Source organism: Aotus nancymaae, unplaced genomic scaffold (assembly GCF_030222135.1).
Source record: "Aotus nancymaae isolate 86718 unplaced genomic scaffold, 86718_ANA_hifiasm-v0.15.2.pri h1tg000014l, whole genome shotgun sequence".
NCBI lineage: Eukaryota > Metazoa > Chordata > Mammalia > Primates > Aotidae > Aotus > Aotus nancymaae.
Genome location: NW_026988425.1, coordinates 70815948 through 70832326, shown reverse-complemented (window position 1 = coordinate 70832326; position 16379 = coordinate 70815948). Strand labels below are relative to the sequence as shown.

At 42.5% G+C, this 16379-nt stretch overlaps 1 protein-coding gene across 8 annotated transcripts in view; it reads left to right on the top strand.

Moving 5' to 3' along the window:
- Positions 1–12716, top strand: part of LHFPL2 (LHFPL tetraspan subfamily member 2) — a 151656-nt gene extending 138940 nt beyond the window's left edge. For all 8 annotated transcript variants that reach the window (XM_012462110.3, XM_012462107.3, XM_064376070.1 and 5 more), the window contains one exon: positions 8749–12716. In XM_012462110.3, the coding sequence (XP_012317533.1) occupies positions 8749–9005 (257 nt within the window). In that variant the 3' untranslated portion in view covers positions 9006–12716. The remainder of the gene's footprint in view (positions 1–8748) is intronic.
- The last annotated feature ends 3663 nt before the right edge of the window (positions 12717–16379 follow it).

The following is a 16379-nucleotide window of genomic DNA, read 5'->3' as shown; positions in this document are numbered from 1 at the left end:
GGTGCAGTCTTCCCCTCTGCATAACCCCTCACAGCGCTCCTGTGGTTTTCTCACTTGATAAGGGTTCCTTATCACCTGCTCTCTCATCCTTGTAGATATAACTAAGCCAGCTTTTGAGTGCATATCAATCTCTCCTCTTCAGCTGGACAAATGCTTTGGTCTTGCAAGTTAGTCTCTGGTCTGCAGTAAAACAGCAGTCTAGCATGAAGGCTCAGGAAGTGGACTCTGGAGCCAAATTCTCTAATTTGAGTCCCTGTCCTGCCATTATTGTGTAACCCTACTTAGCCCCTCCGTGGCTCAGTTATCTTATGTGTCAAGTGATACTAATAGTATCAACCTCATAGGATTGCTCTCAGGACTATGTGAGTTATATTTAAAGTGTGTAACCAGTGCCTATCACAGAGTGCTCAACAAGGATGAATTACTGTCATTGTTAGTATAAGTTATCATCATGATTATTAAAAGGTTCTAATTACCTCTACAAACTTCCAACTAGAGTTAAAGTAGCCATTGTCAATGTATATTATGAAATTGGGAAAGGGTGTTTATAGTTTTACCTCTATTGCGTCTTTACTTGGAATCTATCATTTTTACTATAGAGCACTTTTCCAGAAGGTTCTTCCAAAGAACTGATGTTTAGGAAATGGGCATCAGAAATGGCACGTGAAGCTGGTCAACACTGCCGAAGTGTAGACGACTGCATAAGAGGCACTGACTGTAGACGGGGATGGGGCTGGAGAGAGAGAAACTGAGGAATAGAAACACTACTTACCACTGTCAGCACGTTTCCAGTGGAATTGCAGCTCAGGCCTCCAGCCAGTCTTGGAACAGTGCTATTTTTTATAATGGGACAAGTGCATCTATGTCACAGTAAGACTTCTGTTTTTTACTGGATAGTTTTCCAGATAGATCGTTATCCACTTACTATTATTTTTACCCTGAAATTCATTGTAAATTGTATCGTGTGTGTCTTTCTTCTGAAGTAGAGTGTCTCGTCTTGGTGACTGAGGATCAGTACTGCAGAGTGTCTCCAGAGTGCATGCACATGAGAAGTCTGCAGGTTCACGCTATGGTCTTTGGGAAGAGAATATCTTAATGGCAAATTCAGTGGCTAGGGAACTGGATGTGGTCTGATACATGTGCCCTCCTCAAAGCACAGCCTTCAGAATATGACAGTTTGCCTTGGGATGTCATAAAAGAGAAAATGTCTCCACCTAACAACAGTGTGGTGGCCTGCAAGTAACTGTTAGGGGCTGCCAGAATGACTTCCGGCTATCAGCTTGGAAGATGACTTAGACGGAAAAGAGAGGGAAGCACACAGATGAGATGGCATGACTTCTAAACATGTTATTCCTCTACTGGAAACAGAAAAACACACCCTTACCCCAGAGGTTGACTTGCGATGCTTCTGAGAGGAATGGGTGTTTTCCTGGGCTGCAGAACAGTTCTGACTCCTCTGCCCACAGTGCTGGTACCTTCGCAGTGGTGGTTTCCGCTCTCCAGGCTCACGCTGCTTCTAGGTACCACCCTGCCTCTTTCGCAAGTGGCCGTGGCTCACCTCATTCCCCCGCACATCCTTTGTCTTCTTTCACCTGTCCTTTCCCACCCTTTTCCCGCATGCTGCTCCCCTCCCGGCCAGCGCCTGGCTGGCTTTCGCAGGTCAGCCACGGCCTGTCTTGGCAGCTGTCCTTACTGCAGCCAGGCCAAGCTGGAAATGATTTCTGAGTTCTGCGGCTAGACTCAGGCTGGTCTCTAGATACCTGAAAGTGTATTACATTTAATCAACTGACTACTTTTTCCTACATGATTTGTTAACAGGCAGCTACTTTCTATATCCAGGAAGGTTTTCGGTGCAGGCAGTTATGCAAAAGACCAGGCCTGTGGTTTGGTCCACACGTTTCAGTAGTAACTGTGGCTGGCGCTCTTTTGGCCAGAATTGCAAACCAAAGCTTTTCTCCAGCCATTTCAAAAACTTGTCAAGAACTTTCTACACTGGCTTTGTTTAAAAATGTAATATAATCACATCACCTTATATTTTCATTCACCCATTCAATCAGTGAATATTCACTAAGCACCTGTTACATGTCAGACATTTTTCTAGGGAGCTGGGACACAAAGAACAAACTGCACCAAGTTGTCTATCCTCATGGAGTTTATTGTCTGCCCCCACCAGCTTGAATGTAAACAAAATAAGTAAACTATAGAGTATGTTAAAAGGCGATGTGCAGTAGGGTAGAGGAGCCGGTAGAAGGTGCGGCCTGGGTAGGAGAGGCGCGGGGGCGGGGGTGGGTGCTGAAATAGTGAGAGGGAAAGTTTAACATAGTCAGGGTAGGTAGATTTATTGAGGAGATTTAACCACAGCCTTAAAGGAGATAGAGGAGTCAGCCATATAGGTGTCAGGAGAAAGCATTCCAAGCAAAGGGAACAGCTAGAATGAAGGCCCACGGGCTTTGCCGATAGATTGTGGGATTTCTGAGAGAGGGAGTAGTCATAGATGATGGCGGCAAGGTTTCTGACCTGCACATGTCTAAGAATTGAACTCTCATTTGCTGAGATGAGGTGGACAAGGTGAAGAACAGGTTTTGAGTGGGGAGCAGAAATGAAGATTCCTGGTTTGGACATAATTTTCAACTGCCTTGCTAGACATCCCAGTGGAGGCCAAGTAGGCAGTTGGATATGCACATCTGGAGTTCAAAATTGGAAATGAAAACTCAGCTTGGGGTAGTACTTAAAGCCATGAAACCAACTGTGATCAGGAAGGGAGTGTAGATAGGGAGGAGAACCAAGGAGCGAGCCCTGGGCCTCCCAGTGTTTAGAAAGGTAAAGGGGAGACAGCAAAACACCAAGAAGGAAAAGCCAGTGAGGCTTCCCATCTGGAGGCAGAACACTGGCAGATGGTCTAAAATTCACATGAGAATAACTGTCCTGTCATAGTTTTCCTTTATTCTAGTACTGCAGTACTTTGTGAAGGTGACCCTGTGAAAAGCCTGGAATGCTGTCTGAGCTGTGTCAGATGGGGCAGCCATTGGGCACTATGCGGTAGTGAGCTGAGCTGGGTCAACAAAGCCTGGGGGGATTTATTTTTTCAGAAAAATGTTAAAAGAGAAATTGATGTTTAATAGTTAGATGGTCTTCTGCTCTGTTCCTAAATGGGCCAATGGCTGGCTATTTCAAAGACAGAATCTGAACTCTTGACCTAGTTGTGTGACACACCTAGCAGGTTTATCAATGAATGTTAAGGCAAAGTTGTGATGTCTCATTAGAATTAGTGTCGATTCTCATTAACCTATAACCAAGTACCTAAAAAGTATCAGGAAGTGTGCTGGGTATGGGAGATACCAAAGCTCTTCTGCTTCGAGGGGCTGAGTCCCACTAGGGTGCTGTTGTATTCTCAGGGCTGAGAGTAATGTACTCAGTAAACAGCTATTGAATAAATTTTAAAAAGCGAGAAAGAAGAGCTCAAGAGGGATGTCTGTAGGTGGTGGGAATACAATGAAAATAACCCTATGGCAGGAAGTGGTAACATACATTTCCCGTGGAGGCAGCATTTAATGCATTGGAACAAGGGAGAATATGGGCGTCGAAGGGGTCAGCGTTAATAGCAGGCCGCTGTTCGAGGAATGGTGATGTGTATAGTGACCACATTGTTGACTATCACCAGCCTCTGAAACCCTGCAGCATCCCACTCCTCTAACCCGGCCATGGCCACCCATAAATGGACTGCGAAGGCAAACACATGGCATGCACTCTGTGGACACACTCGGGAACTCCCTACGCGGAGCCCACGTTGATTAGAAGGTACTTTATGTCTGTTGTCACTTGTCTGCTGTGAACTCTCTCCAGAGATGTTCAGATATTTCAGAGCTGTGGAACGAGCTGCTTGATTTCGACTTAGTAAAGGTGCTGAGTGTTGGCTCTCACTGGTGGCTTCTCCACAGATTGCTGGTAGCAGTAACAGGTGACTTTCTGTTTCTGTTTTTAGAATTTCCTTTGCAAGCTGAGGTCTAGTCAGTCTTGAATGTTTAATCTGGAAGCCTGTGTGAAGGGGAGGTGAGTGTGGTGTCTAAAGACTCACTTCTTCATACATTTATTCTGTAGAACAGGAGCCAGCCTGTAGTTTGCACATTTCAGGCAGGAAAAATGGCCTTTTTCTGTACAGATGGTTGGTGACCCACAAAGACAAGAAGGCTTGAGTCCTGTCCATTGGCCAGCAGGTAGCGAAGGAGGGTAGGAACCATGACAGATGTGGAGGCGGTAGCCAGGTAAGGTAAAGGCTGGGAAATCACCATGGAGCTTTGTCCCACGTCTTCACAAACTGAAAAGCTGTGGTTCAGACTTAGCTCCTCCATTCCTAGCATCCCATCCTGTGAAAGACTGACGTGGTCAACTTCAGACCAAGTGAAATACTCACTGTATTCAGCAACAGCTAGCCTTTCACAGACTGGGGGACTGGCAGGACTATGGACATGCTTTTCTTCCCACCTAAGGATTTGATTAAAAGTATTTGATATCCCACTATTTGATTGCAGGGCAATATTTTAAAGTTTACCTAAGACATAAATTTGTGACTGTTCTGATCACAGTCAGTGCAGAACGTTGCTAGAAAAGCAAGACTGTGACTTGACTTTTCCTGGCGTTTCCTTCATTTGCACAGGGAACACAGTGATAAAACGTAGCCCCTGCCCTCACAGAGCCCACAATCAAATTTATATTATTTTATTCTGCAGAAAAGGTTGAATCATGAGACCCCATTGCCAGCAGATGCTCATGTCTTCTAACCCCCTTGGTACAATGAGGCTGTTAGAACACGGGGATGAGGATGTCTTTTAAGGTTATGAAAATTGTTACCTTCTAGAGCATTATTCTGTCAAGTCAAGACATGGCAGAGGTTACCAACCCTGCAGGTGACTTATGGCTTCCTTCCATGGTGGCTGTGTTGTCTTTGGTTCTGGCCAGTGTCATTCTCCCCGCATTTCTTCTTCCCCGCAGCTGGGTTTGCTGCGACCCAGTCATGAATCAGGTAGAGATGTCAGGCAGCCCTAGTCCCTTCCTTTTTCCATTGCCCTCCACAACACACACACAAACACCCCCCACAAACAACAGTGCAGTGAGGCAAGGTGATGGCAGGGCCCCAGAGACTACCAGAGGCTGGCCTCACTTCAGGAACTGCTTTTGTAATAGCTGCAGAGGGAGAGCGGACCATTCTCTGGCGCAGCTGTCATGTGAAACCCAGTCCAAAGCATCTTTTGCCTTCCATTTGGCCTCTGGACATAACCTCTAACCAAGCTGATAGTCCCTGAGTGTACTTTAAATTGAGTACCAGAAAAGCCATGCCAAGTTTCCAGCAAAGTTGGTATCTGTTACTGTATTCTGTTGCCTTTGTCTGATAGGCCCATTGAAGAAGGTACTGATTTTAATAATTGTTTTGTGAGCAGTATCATCAAGCCCATTTGGAATTTAGGGCACAAGTGTGCTTTAAACCCCAGGGCTCACAGGCCTAGAACAGGATACATCAGCCACCCGAGGGCCTCCATTTTCTTTCTTGCAGACACATTTCATTCTTATTGATTGGTATCTGTCAGTTATTTTAATGATATCCTCCGTGGGCACTGTGGTTTAGAAATATTTTATTACAAAGCAAGTTGCACTGAGAGTCAATAAATTTTTCTTAAGGGCCTACTGTGTGCCCGGCATTATTCTGAGCACTGGCATTAGAGCAGTAAACCAAATACACAGAAATCCCTGCCCTCATGAGCATAAAGTCTAGGATGGAGATGGTTAATCATCAAAATAAAGAAAATATTAGGCCAAGTCGTATGAAATGACAATTCTTGTAGGTAAACATTATCAACTACTGACAGTTTCTTGTGACAGCTAGGATGAAGTGTGTGCCTGAGGGATGCTTGTCAGGGCCCAGGAACTCCTGCCCAGGCTGCTCAGAAGCTGCTCTTGGCCTGAGAGCAGTGGAGACCCAGGGCCCGGCCGGGCTCAGACAGGCAGCTTTGCTTCCCACTGTGGACGTCATGAGAGGAGGACTACATGTGGCAGTCACCACAGAGGGACACCTGAGTCACTGACCTTGCTGGGATTCCTTTGGTAGAAGAGGCTTTATCTTCATACCCAAAGAAATGACAAATGTGATTTTTTTACAAAAATTTATTTTTGCTTACTTGAAGGGCCACTATCTTCTCTTAGACATTAGTTCATTTTACAGGTGAGGGATCATATTTCAGTCCTTCAGCTCACAGAGGGCAGAGCCTGGATTCAAACCCTACTCCATGGCATTAGCAATGTTAGACAACCGTGATGGGTGCCGGGAGCAGAGGCTGCCAGGCAGGGCAGAGTGGACAGTGACAACTTCCTCCACCGCCCCACGGAGCCCCGGTGTGCTCGCGCTTGTCAGGGCTGCCCGGGTCGCAGCCTGTGGTTTGGCACACTTCACACCCACGAGGCAGATACACCTCACTTGCTTTTTATTACTCTCCCTCATGGGCTTTCCTGCGGGCTTAGAAATATTCAAGCTGAGGCTTTCTACAGGCTCACAAGCATGGCACCCTTATGTGATTTTACCAAGAGTCTCCCTGCTGTCCTTATTCACAGACTGAGCGATGAGCAGCCACAAGATCTGAAGATGGCCTGAAGCCCCTCAGCAGTCACACCTGAGCCGTTACAAAAGGGAGCGCCTCAGGGCGGTGAATGCTCCTGGCTGGGCTCAGCACACTGTGGCAGAGTCTGATGCTATCAAAATAAGGATTGTATTAAATGATGTAAAACCTGCCTGCTTCCCCAAAGACCCCAAGACAGCCAAATTAAGATATTTCTTGTGCCCTGCAACCAGTCAGAGCCTGGCACAAGGTGGCAGAGCCGGTGTGTTGACAGCAAACTCCATGCTTTGTCTTCTGTCCCTAATATATTAAAATACATTCATTTTACATTTAAGCCACATACAATACAAATGAAATGTGCAGTTAATGTTGAACTGGAACCAAAAATATGAACACTTTGGTCTTTTCCAGGGAAGAGAGCTAATACTGCCCCACCCTGGGCCTATACTTACTTAAGAGCTTTTGGGCAGAGGCTCCAGCACACCTGAAAGCGCCTTTGCATGCTGGGCCGGGGGGCGCTGTACAGAAGGCCCAGGGAGGGTGCAGCAGAGCGGCACCTTAGGACCTGAAGGGAGAAAACTATTAAGGTCCCCATCATACCTTGGGGGAGGCTTCACAGGGAACAAAATGGGATGCAGACAGGATTAATTGGGGTTTATCATAGGCCTTAGAAATACTTAAGAATTGGTTAAATCAATCATTTTAGATCTCAGCTGAGCAAACCTGTTCAGATGGAGAATATTTTTTCAAGAGTACTCAAGTGTAGCCTGGGGGTCTCCTCTCTCCCCAAATTACTATGCTTCTCAAAATATGCCCTTAACAATAAGCTGATCTGCTTACGTGTGGCAGGGGCCTGCTGAGGGCTTCGGCCTGTGGTCAGGCTGCTCGTCTGTTTCTAGTTTTGTTGTTACAGTGGTAGAACAGACTTCACAGTTCACAGCCACCTATGAGTGATGGATTAGTCCATTTTACAGGTGAGGAATCATGTCAGTCGTCACTCAGCTCATAGAGGGCGGAGCCTAGATTCAAACCGTACTCCAAAGTCAGAGCTCTTAACTGAATGGCCTCTTGATCTGGTGGGACTCCTTTTGTGCCTCACCCATCTCACCCTGGTCCTACCTCTGGTGGGACTAGGCAGGAAAAATAACTGATGCATTCTGGTTATACAGTGAGGAGTAATGCTGTGAAGAGCAGGAAAATAGATGTTTAAAATGACGAGGTAGTAGGGTCAGCAAAATGGAAGTAAAGTTTATTAGTGTCTAATAAAAATGTACAGATAGAAAATCCTTACAAAGTTTGCAGTTTGTTTCTAAATGTGTATATAAATACAGAAATATCTGGCTTTTACTGAAAGCACTAACAATCAGGTAAAGACCTGGTCTCCCTCTTGGCCCTTGCTCTTGCATTTAACCAGGTTGACGTTAAATGGTTCTGTGTGAATTCCCTTAGACCAGGGGTTGAAAAACTCTGCAAAAAAACTATTTTAGGTTTTGCAGGCCCTAGCAAAGTAGTGATAGGCATCCAAAAATGAATGGCCGCGCCTGTGTTTCAATAAAAGTTTACTTTAGACCAAAAGAGAAATGCTCACTGCACCAAAAGCCGTGTAGGAATACATAGTACCAAGTTGGCAAGGCATGGTGGAGACCGAGATGGGAGGATCACTTGAGCCTTAGGAGTTTGAGACCAGCTGAGGCAACACAGCAAGACCTCATCTCTACTTAAAAACTTAGCCGGATGTGGTGGTGTGTGCTTGTAGTTGCAGCTACTTGGGAAGCTGAGGCAGGAGGATAGCTTGAGCCCAGGAATTCAAGACTGCAGTGAGCTGCACAACTGCTCCACTGAATTCCTGCCTGGGCAACAGATTGAGACTCTAAAGAAGAAAAAGAAGAGTAACAATTTGCTTTTCTAGAAGAGAAATTCTTAGTGGATTCACATTCCAACACGTAAAAAAGTGCCTGAAAATAGTTCTAATAATGTGATTTTTCTTGATCAGGTCAGATTAGTTGCATCAAACAAACAGTCCTAACACGTTGTATGGCAGAATAGATGCCCTTGCCCAAAGCAAATCAAGTAACAGTTACCACAGATTTGTACAGTTGTAGCACCATGGGAGTTTTCTAATCTGTTCTCTTTTGTTCTGCAGGTCTATTCCTTATCCTCGGTTTGATACTCTACCCTGCTGGCTGGGGTTGCCAGAAGGCCATAGACTACTGTGGACATTACGCATCTGCCTACAAACCTGGAGACTGCTCCTTGGGCTGGGCCTTTTATACCGCCATTGGGGGCACAGTCCTCACTTTCATCTGTGCTGTCTTCTCGGCACAAGCAGAAATTGCAACCTCCAGTGACAAAGTACAGGAAGAAATTGAAGAGGGGAAAAACCTGATCTGCCTCCTTTAGTTTGGAAAAGACATTAATGCCATTTTCTTCTTTGAGTAATCTTATGAAACAATCCATCGCTGGTTTCAACATTTGAATCAAGTGGAGAACTAACCTTTACCTACCGAAGCCACGTTCCACAGCCCCAGGCTTACCAGGACCAGTGAGAGGCCACATCCAGCTATGCAAAGTTACTGGACTTGAGAACTACAGTGCACATTATAAGGAATGGAACATGAAAACAGTATCTAATCCCTGACCTGGAGTTGCCAAGTTCTGTCACACTCCATCTCCCCCAGATTCAATGAAGGATAATAATCTACATCATGAGAGCAGCAGAAGAGACCATTCACCAGATTTGCAGGCTGTTTCTGCTCCAACGCTGCTTGCTTGTGAGCATCTCTCCCTCAGAATGAGGTTTTGGGTTGGCGTTTTTGTTTTCCTCTTAGTTCTTTCAAGGTGTCTCAGTTGGAGATGAACAGAAAACTATAAACTTACTGGGGACAGGATGTGTGCTAAAGGGCACAGCAAGATACTGTTTTTTGCTTAGCTGACCAAAGGTGTCAGCAGGGGTGGTATGGAGTCCTGCTGTGGAACTTACTCTAGGCTGAATCCCAGGGTAAGGTGGATCAACTGAACTGTCACTCTTAAGATTTTAGAAATTTGAGTAAAGACACAATAAGGACCTATACAATCGTATGAGAACAAAAGTAAGAAATCTTGCTAGTGAAGACATATTTTTTCCTCTTCCCAGCAGCCAGGCTAGCACCAATTCTGGCCCAGTCTCTGGTTCTCCTGGAGATCACATGTTTTTCTCCTAAGGTTAGGATTGTGCTTTGACTGCCAAAAGAAACCTCACTCTGTTTCCTCATTCCAGGGACTGAGGTCTCCAAGCCAGCTGTGGCTCATTCAGATGTTCAACTGGGAGGACTTGCCAGAATCTCGGCACTTGGGGGAGACCTTTCCTCCCTGTTTGGTAACTCTGCTGTAGTCAGCTGTATTTCCAATCCCAACAGTAGCAGAATGGCATTCTAGAACAAAAAGAAGCTAGTTATGGGAGTTAAGTTTTTGTAGTAACTGGTGTTGATCGTGAAAGCAGACTGAAATAACATTAAATTGCTGCAACTGAAGAACTGCAGCAAAGACTTTAATTCCAGTAAAGCACAGAGGACAAAGTTAATTCAAAAAGAGGAGCTAGACCAAGGTCACAGCACTGCCTACACCTGTTTACAAAAAGAATCCAATACCACTATGAATAAGGATCCCCAGGGGCTTTTAATCTACTTTCCATAAATTACCAGTATCACTGTTCAGGAAGACAGTATCTCCGAATGACTATAGCAGCCCAGAAACAAGCTACTCTGGCATTATGGGAGCTTCAAAATTACATGATGATACAGAAACACTCCTTAGCACTTTAAGAAAGTGAGATGGAACTGCCAGATTTCTGGAAGGAGAAAAAGTGTAGGTCTTTGGGTTCATTAATCTGTTCACTTGAGGGCTTTGTTTAGAACATTTCGATAATGATTACTAAGTACCTTCTGTGGACAAGGTATTGTGTGTTAAGTGCTACCAGGTCTACAACCCTGATTCAGATTTTACAACCTTGCCCTGAGTGAATCATGTTAAAGTTGTGTGAGTCTAAAACACCATGTCTTGGTGCAGAACAAATAATTATATATAGATGGAATGGGACAACTAAAGTTTGACTGCATTCTGGTGTTTGGCCTATGTGAGAAACCATCTTATCTCACAGATGAAGAGCTAAGGGCAAAAGGGGTGGGAGGTGTGGAACTTGGCCTTAGTGAGTTTCCCATTCTGGAACCAAAATTTAAAGTGAGCAAGATGTAAATCCTGTGATTTTGATGAAGAATAAAACGGGTATCTTCATAGCAGCCTAGGAAACATTAACCATATCTCTCACACCACACAGAAAGAGGCTGGAGGAGCCACTGGACAAAGCTCCTGTCTCTGTACATTTATAATGTTCTAACCAAGTCTCTCTGCCACCATAGTAACTACTTTTCAAACCTTGGCAATAATTTTCATTAAAAGCAATCCCTTTATCAGACAAATCTCAATTAAAAACAAAATTTTTCCCTGAACTTATCGGAAGACTCACTTTTTTTTTTTTTTTCCGACAGTAGGTTTACAATCTGTTTCCTTACAAGTTAAGTCCTAAGCTCAGAGGTTCCTCCAAGCACGTCCATCATCTGCTCTTTGGCTAAGGTGGCGGTGTACATCTAGATCAACCTGGTAACAGTCACAAGGGAGTGTGACCTCTTGGCCATAATGAAGTCACTTGACAGTGTTTAGTTTATTTGAATGCAACAGACGACAAAAGCACAGGCATGCACACACAAAACCCCAAACCACTAAAAACTAAACACTGACTTAGTAAAAAGGTAATGTTGGGCCTTTAAACCTTGAAGCCATTAGCCAGGCTTTGGGATGAAAGGACCATCTAAAATGGTAGACTAGACCATACTCTTCCACACAGCTGTTTAAAAACCACTGGGTATGAGGGATATGCTAAAAAGAAATGTTAAAAATAGATTGTTGACCCACACTTATTTTTCTAACCAATAGGACCATTATTACTACCAGGATAGTCTTATTTATTTTGCCTGAATTTGTGCTTAAAGAAAGTTTCATGATGGGATGGGCTGGGCTTCTCAATGAGCTCTGAGGCAGAAATAGTTGCCTTGGATTCTGCGGATTCTTTAAACCTGTGTGCTAATAATTCAAACAATGTTGCATTAATTGTGTAAGGGTTTTTTAATAGTTTTCAAACATCTGTGGTGTAATGATCTTTGTTAAACATGTATTCTGTAAAGTGCCATAGTCTTTATGTGTAGCATATTTAAAAATATATATGTATATTATACATACACAAGTTTTGTGTGAACGATGTGCAATAACAAAGGTGTATGTATGTTTTGTTGTTTTGGAAACTGGACAGGAGTCAAAACAGGGACGTTTCCGTTTTGGCAAAGGAGAGTTCCACATTTTTGCCTTCATGGCTTATTCAGTAACCCATAATTCTAATGCTACACAAATCTTATGTGAAGAAAAGACTGGTATGAAATCATTTTCTCCTGGGTCTAAAATAATCACTAGAGTTATATGTCAAAGTTAAGCCAACAAGCCAGGCCCAGTTAATGCTAGTCTTTCATGTGAAATGTGAAGCTGCCATGTTGCCTTTTCTCCTAGTAAGATAATTAGTAGCTGGTACATAATCACTGAGGAGCTATTTCTTAACATGCTTTTATAGACCATGCTAACGCTAGACCACTATTTAAGGGCTAATCTCACACCTCCATAGCTGTAAGAGTCTGAATTAAAACAGACCTCTCTGTGCAATAACTTGTGGCCACTGAAATCCCTGGCCGGCGTTTGTATTTGGGTTGCAATGACTCTCAAGGGCCAAAAGAGTTAAAGGCACGACTGGGATTTCTTCTAAGACTATGGTGAAACTCTTTCCAAGGCTGGGGGGTCATTAGGTGCTTTGGAGGAACTCAGCACCACTTGATATTCAACAGCCACTTGAGCCAAATATAAAATTGTATTTACAGCTGATGGACTCAATTTGAGCCTTCAAACTTGTAATTATCCTATTATATTGTAAACAAATACATTGTTTGTCTAGCATTGATTCGGTTCCTATGCATATGTATTTTCACAGTGTGCTACCCTCCCCAGATCTTAATTAAACCAGATTTTGCAAATTCATTATTATTCTTTCAAGTCTGAGTATACTGGCTTCAATATGAGGTGTATAATCTTATCAAAAAAATACCTATCAGTCAACATTTAAACACTAACTTACATGTAATATTGATAAATGGAAAAAAGATATTCTGTATAAGAAAACCATTCAGGGTCTATTAAAAAAGATATTCATGTATTTTAAACTACTGAATTCATTAGTAACATATATGTCCCTACCCTGGGTTATTTTTAACATCAACTATGTATTTCTTCCTTGAAGAATCACCAACACAATTTTAAGTAGGCAAAAACCTTTCAAGTATTATAAGCACATCTTAATTTTAAAGTAAAGCTACAAAATATGAAAATGCTCCGAAGTATTAAAAAGGGCTTTTCAAACATAAATATGTAACAATGACAAAGTTAACTGAATGGCACATCCTCCTCTCCCAACAAAAACCCAAAAAATAAAAGCCAATGATATTGTGCCATTCCACATCCATACTTCCTGAAGGTAATCCTGGCCATAAAAAGCCTCATCCAGAAGAGGTGGAATTCTAATTTATAAACTCAAAAATGACAATAAATACCCTTCTCAACTTTTTCATCTCTCTGTATCCCATGAAGCATTTGTAATTCCATACAACAAACAAAAATGGCAATTTCTTCCCCTGATCTAGGGCCTATGATAGTTGAAATTACATTCATATATTGGTTTCTAATAAAAATAAAAACTGACAAAGTCACCCATATCAGTTTTAAAAAATCACAGAGTTTTCCAAATAATCATCATTTGAATAACCCAAGAAAAATTAGAAAATTTCCATTGCTTTTTCAGCTGTTACTACGTATCCCAAAAGTTAATCCACAGAGAATGGACCCTGGCTCAAACTTCAGCAGAGGCTGGAGAATCCTCCCACATGCTTCCCATCCTTAGTTGTTACCTATCAATTCTGCTACTGGGTCCACTTTCCACACTGATCTTTCTGGAACATGCTGCATTCACATTACACCTACACCCCCTTCAAGTCTTTGCTTAACCAAACAACCACGTAGAACAGTCTTTACTAACGTGGACATTTTATGTGGATATTTCAGTAGTTTCAAATAATCTTTTTCAACCCTCAAACAATGAAAGGTAGGGCATCAAAGCAAACTTTGCCCTTCAAAGCAGTAAGAACCAGTAACTTTACTTCAGAGGCCCTCACTAGCAGCTGAGTCATTTGGCAGAGCCAACCCACTGCTGCTCCTACTAGTATCTTCCTCAAAACGTCCTCTCCTTACCCTCAACAGTTGTGCAAGATAAGTCTTGCAGACATGAACTGCTAATTTTACTAAGGTACACGGGATACAGATAAAAGCACACAAAAAGAGGAAGCAATGAAACCAAAACCACATGGGAAAGAAACATCAATCAAATAACATAACTATTAGCAGTTTTTTAGCTTTTTATAGCCTAACACCTACATGCAGTCCAGAAAATGCCTATGTTTAGGGGAAACCACTATGATTTTATTCACAAGAGACAAAAGCCTAAATTAAGGCAGTGATGGTAAAAGACAGTCAATCGGATGAATTCTATGTTAGGGAAAAAGAATGGGAAGGTGACTGATCAGAATTGGAGGGGAAGGAAAGGAAAGAGTCTAGGATGACAGCCAGGTATTTAGAGCAGACACTAGGTGGACAGTGATGTGATCACCAAGATGAAGACTCCAGAAGGTGGGGAGGTTCAGCTTAGGCTGCCAATGTAGAAGTCCTGTGCAGCTGGGACTATACTAGGTAGAGAAGACCGGGTGAGAGAGATTTGGGAGTCATCAATACACCTGAGAGACGGTAAGTGTCCTTAGTTATTGTACAATTTCTATGGGCAGATACTATGCTAAGCACTTCGTAAGATTCATTTATTCATCAAAGCCCTATGAGACAGAAACTATTACTATAATCATTTTGCAGATAACTGTCAAATAACTGAGGTTAAATAATGTCCCCCAGGTTAGGATGCTAATAAGCAGCAAAGCTAAAGCTCTTATATGTTCGACACCAAACGCAACCCCCTCAAACTGCTATGTTGTTTCCTTCTACCTGGAATGCACAAGGTAGGAAGGCGGCCAATGCAAACTCCTGGGCAGCACCAATACCTCTGTACTGTAAACACTTGGAATAACTTCCAAATACAACTCCAAAAGGCCTCACCATCACAACTGATGAAAACACTGCTTCTTCCTCCCTTTCAGAGAAAACACCTGGTGATTTTTCATAATTTTGAAGATGACACCGTATGTCTCAATTTATGAATCATGATTTAGCTCAATCCTGAAAACAGACACAAGAAATTCATTAAGTATATGACAGTGAGGATATAAATGATAGGCTTTGACACTTTTTATTGTTTTCTTAATATAAATATTCTCTCATCCAGGGTAGGCAACTATTATAATCACACAAGAAGCATATTTAACCTAATAATAAGGATTTATCCTCGACTAAAGTTTCTCCAAACACACAAACGCCAAAGACCCTTTAGTAAATTTACAGTGCTGAAGAAGAGGCAGCAGGTACTCACCTTTAGATGGCAGAGTGAGCATTTGGTCTGGAGACTTCGAAAAATACATATAAAAATTTTTTTTGCTGATTTTTTTTCTAGTATCCATTGTCCATAAAAGATGGACATGAATTATTGGGAATGTGGAAGGATGAAACGGAACACGACTGGAATGAGACAGCCTGGTGGGGCAGAGGCAGCCCCATGCTTGGCAGGAGTCAGGAGACCTGACTGTTCTCATCATCCCTCTCCAGCCCTTCACCACCACCACTCAGTGAGTGACATTAGGATAATTTCCTAGAACTCTACAAAAACGGAGCCAACAACAGAAATTGTATCACAAACACTGTATGAAGATTAAGTGATGTATATAAAGCATTTAATACAGAACACTGGTATATATATATAGTTAAGCCCACAATAAATTACTATTAAAAAAAAACTAACAATACTGTCTACCCAGACAAATATTTTAAAAGTACATTCTATGAAAGGTAACATAACTTGTCAAAACCAATGTAATTTTACCTGGAGAGACTCAGTGGATTGGCTACCTGAGGTCACCATTTCTTTTTCCATCCTGTTATAACAGAGCATTCAGCTAATTATCTTTACCTTAGAGCTTTCAGGGAGCAGAAGATTTCTTGGCGGACGCAGGGTGTTCAGTTACTCCTATTTAGCAAAAACAAAAGGAAACAAACCAACCCCGTAGCACTGGGTAAGCCCATAAGCCACGTGAAACCAGAATGCTCAGAAAAGAAACCTCCTGATTTGTCAAAACCTACTGGGATAAAATACTTTTTAGAAAAGGAACATCCAATGCTGGCCAAAGGTGTGAAGAAAGAGGCCCTTCTGAACATTGCTGATGGAGTTACATATGGATACAATTTTTCTGGAGAGTAATTTGGCAATGTACATGAAAGGTGCTTTAAAAAGTATGCATAACCTTTAACTCAGGAATCTGTTCTAAAGAAAAAAACAAAGTTCTCAAATTTAGCAATATATTCCTTGATAATCTGTAATTTTAAAACCCTGAAAATCAGAACCCAAAAGAATAACAAGACTTAGTGATACATACATATGATAGTAGCTAGCTATACTAAATGTTAAAGAAATATATTCAGAGATTTTAAAATCTTCAA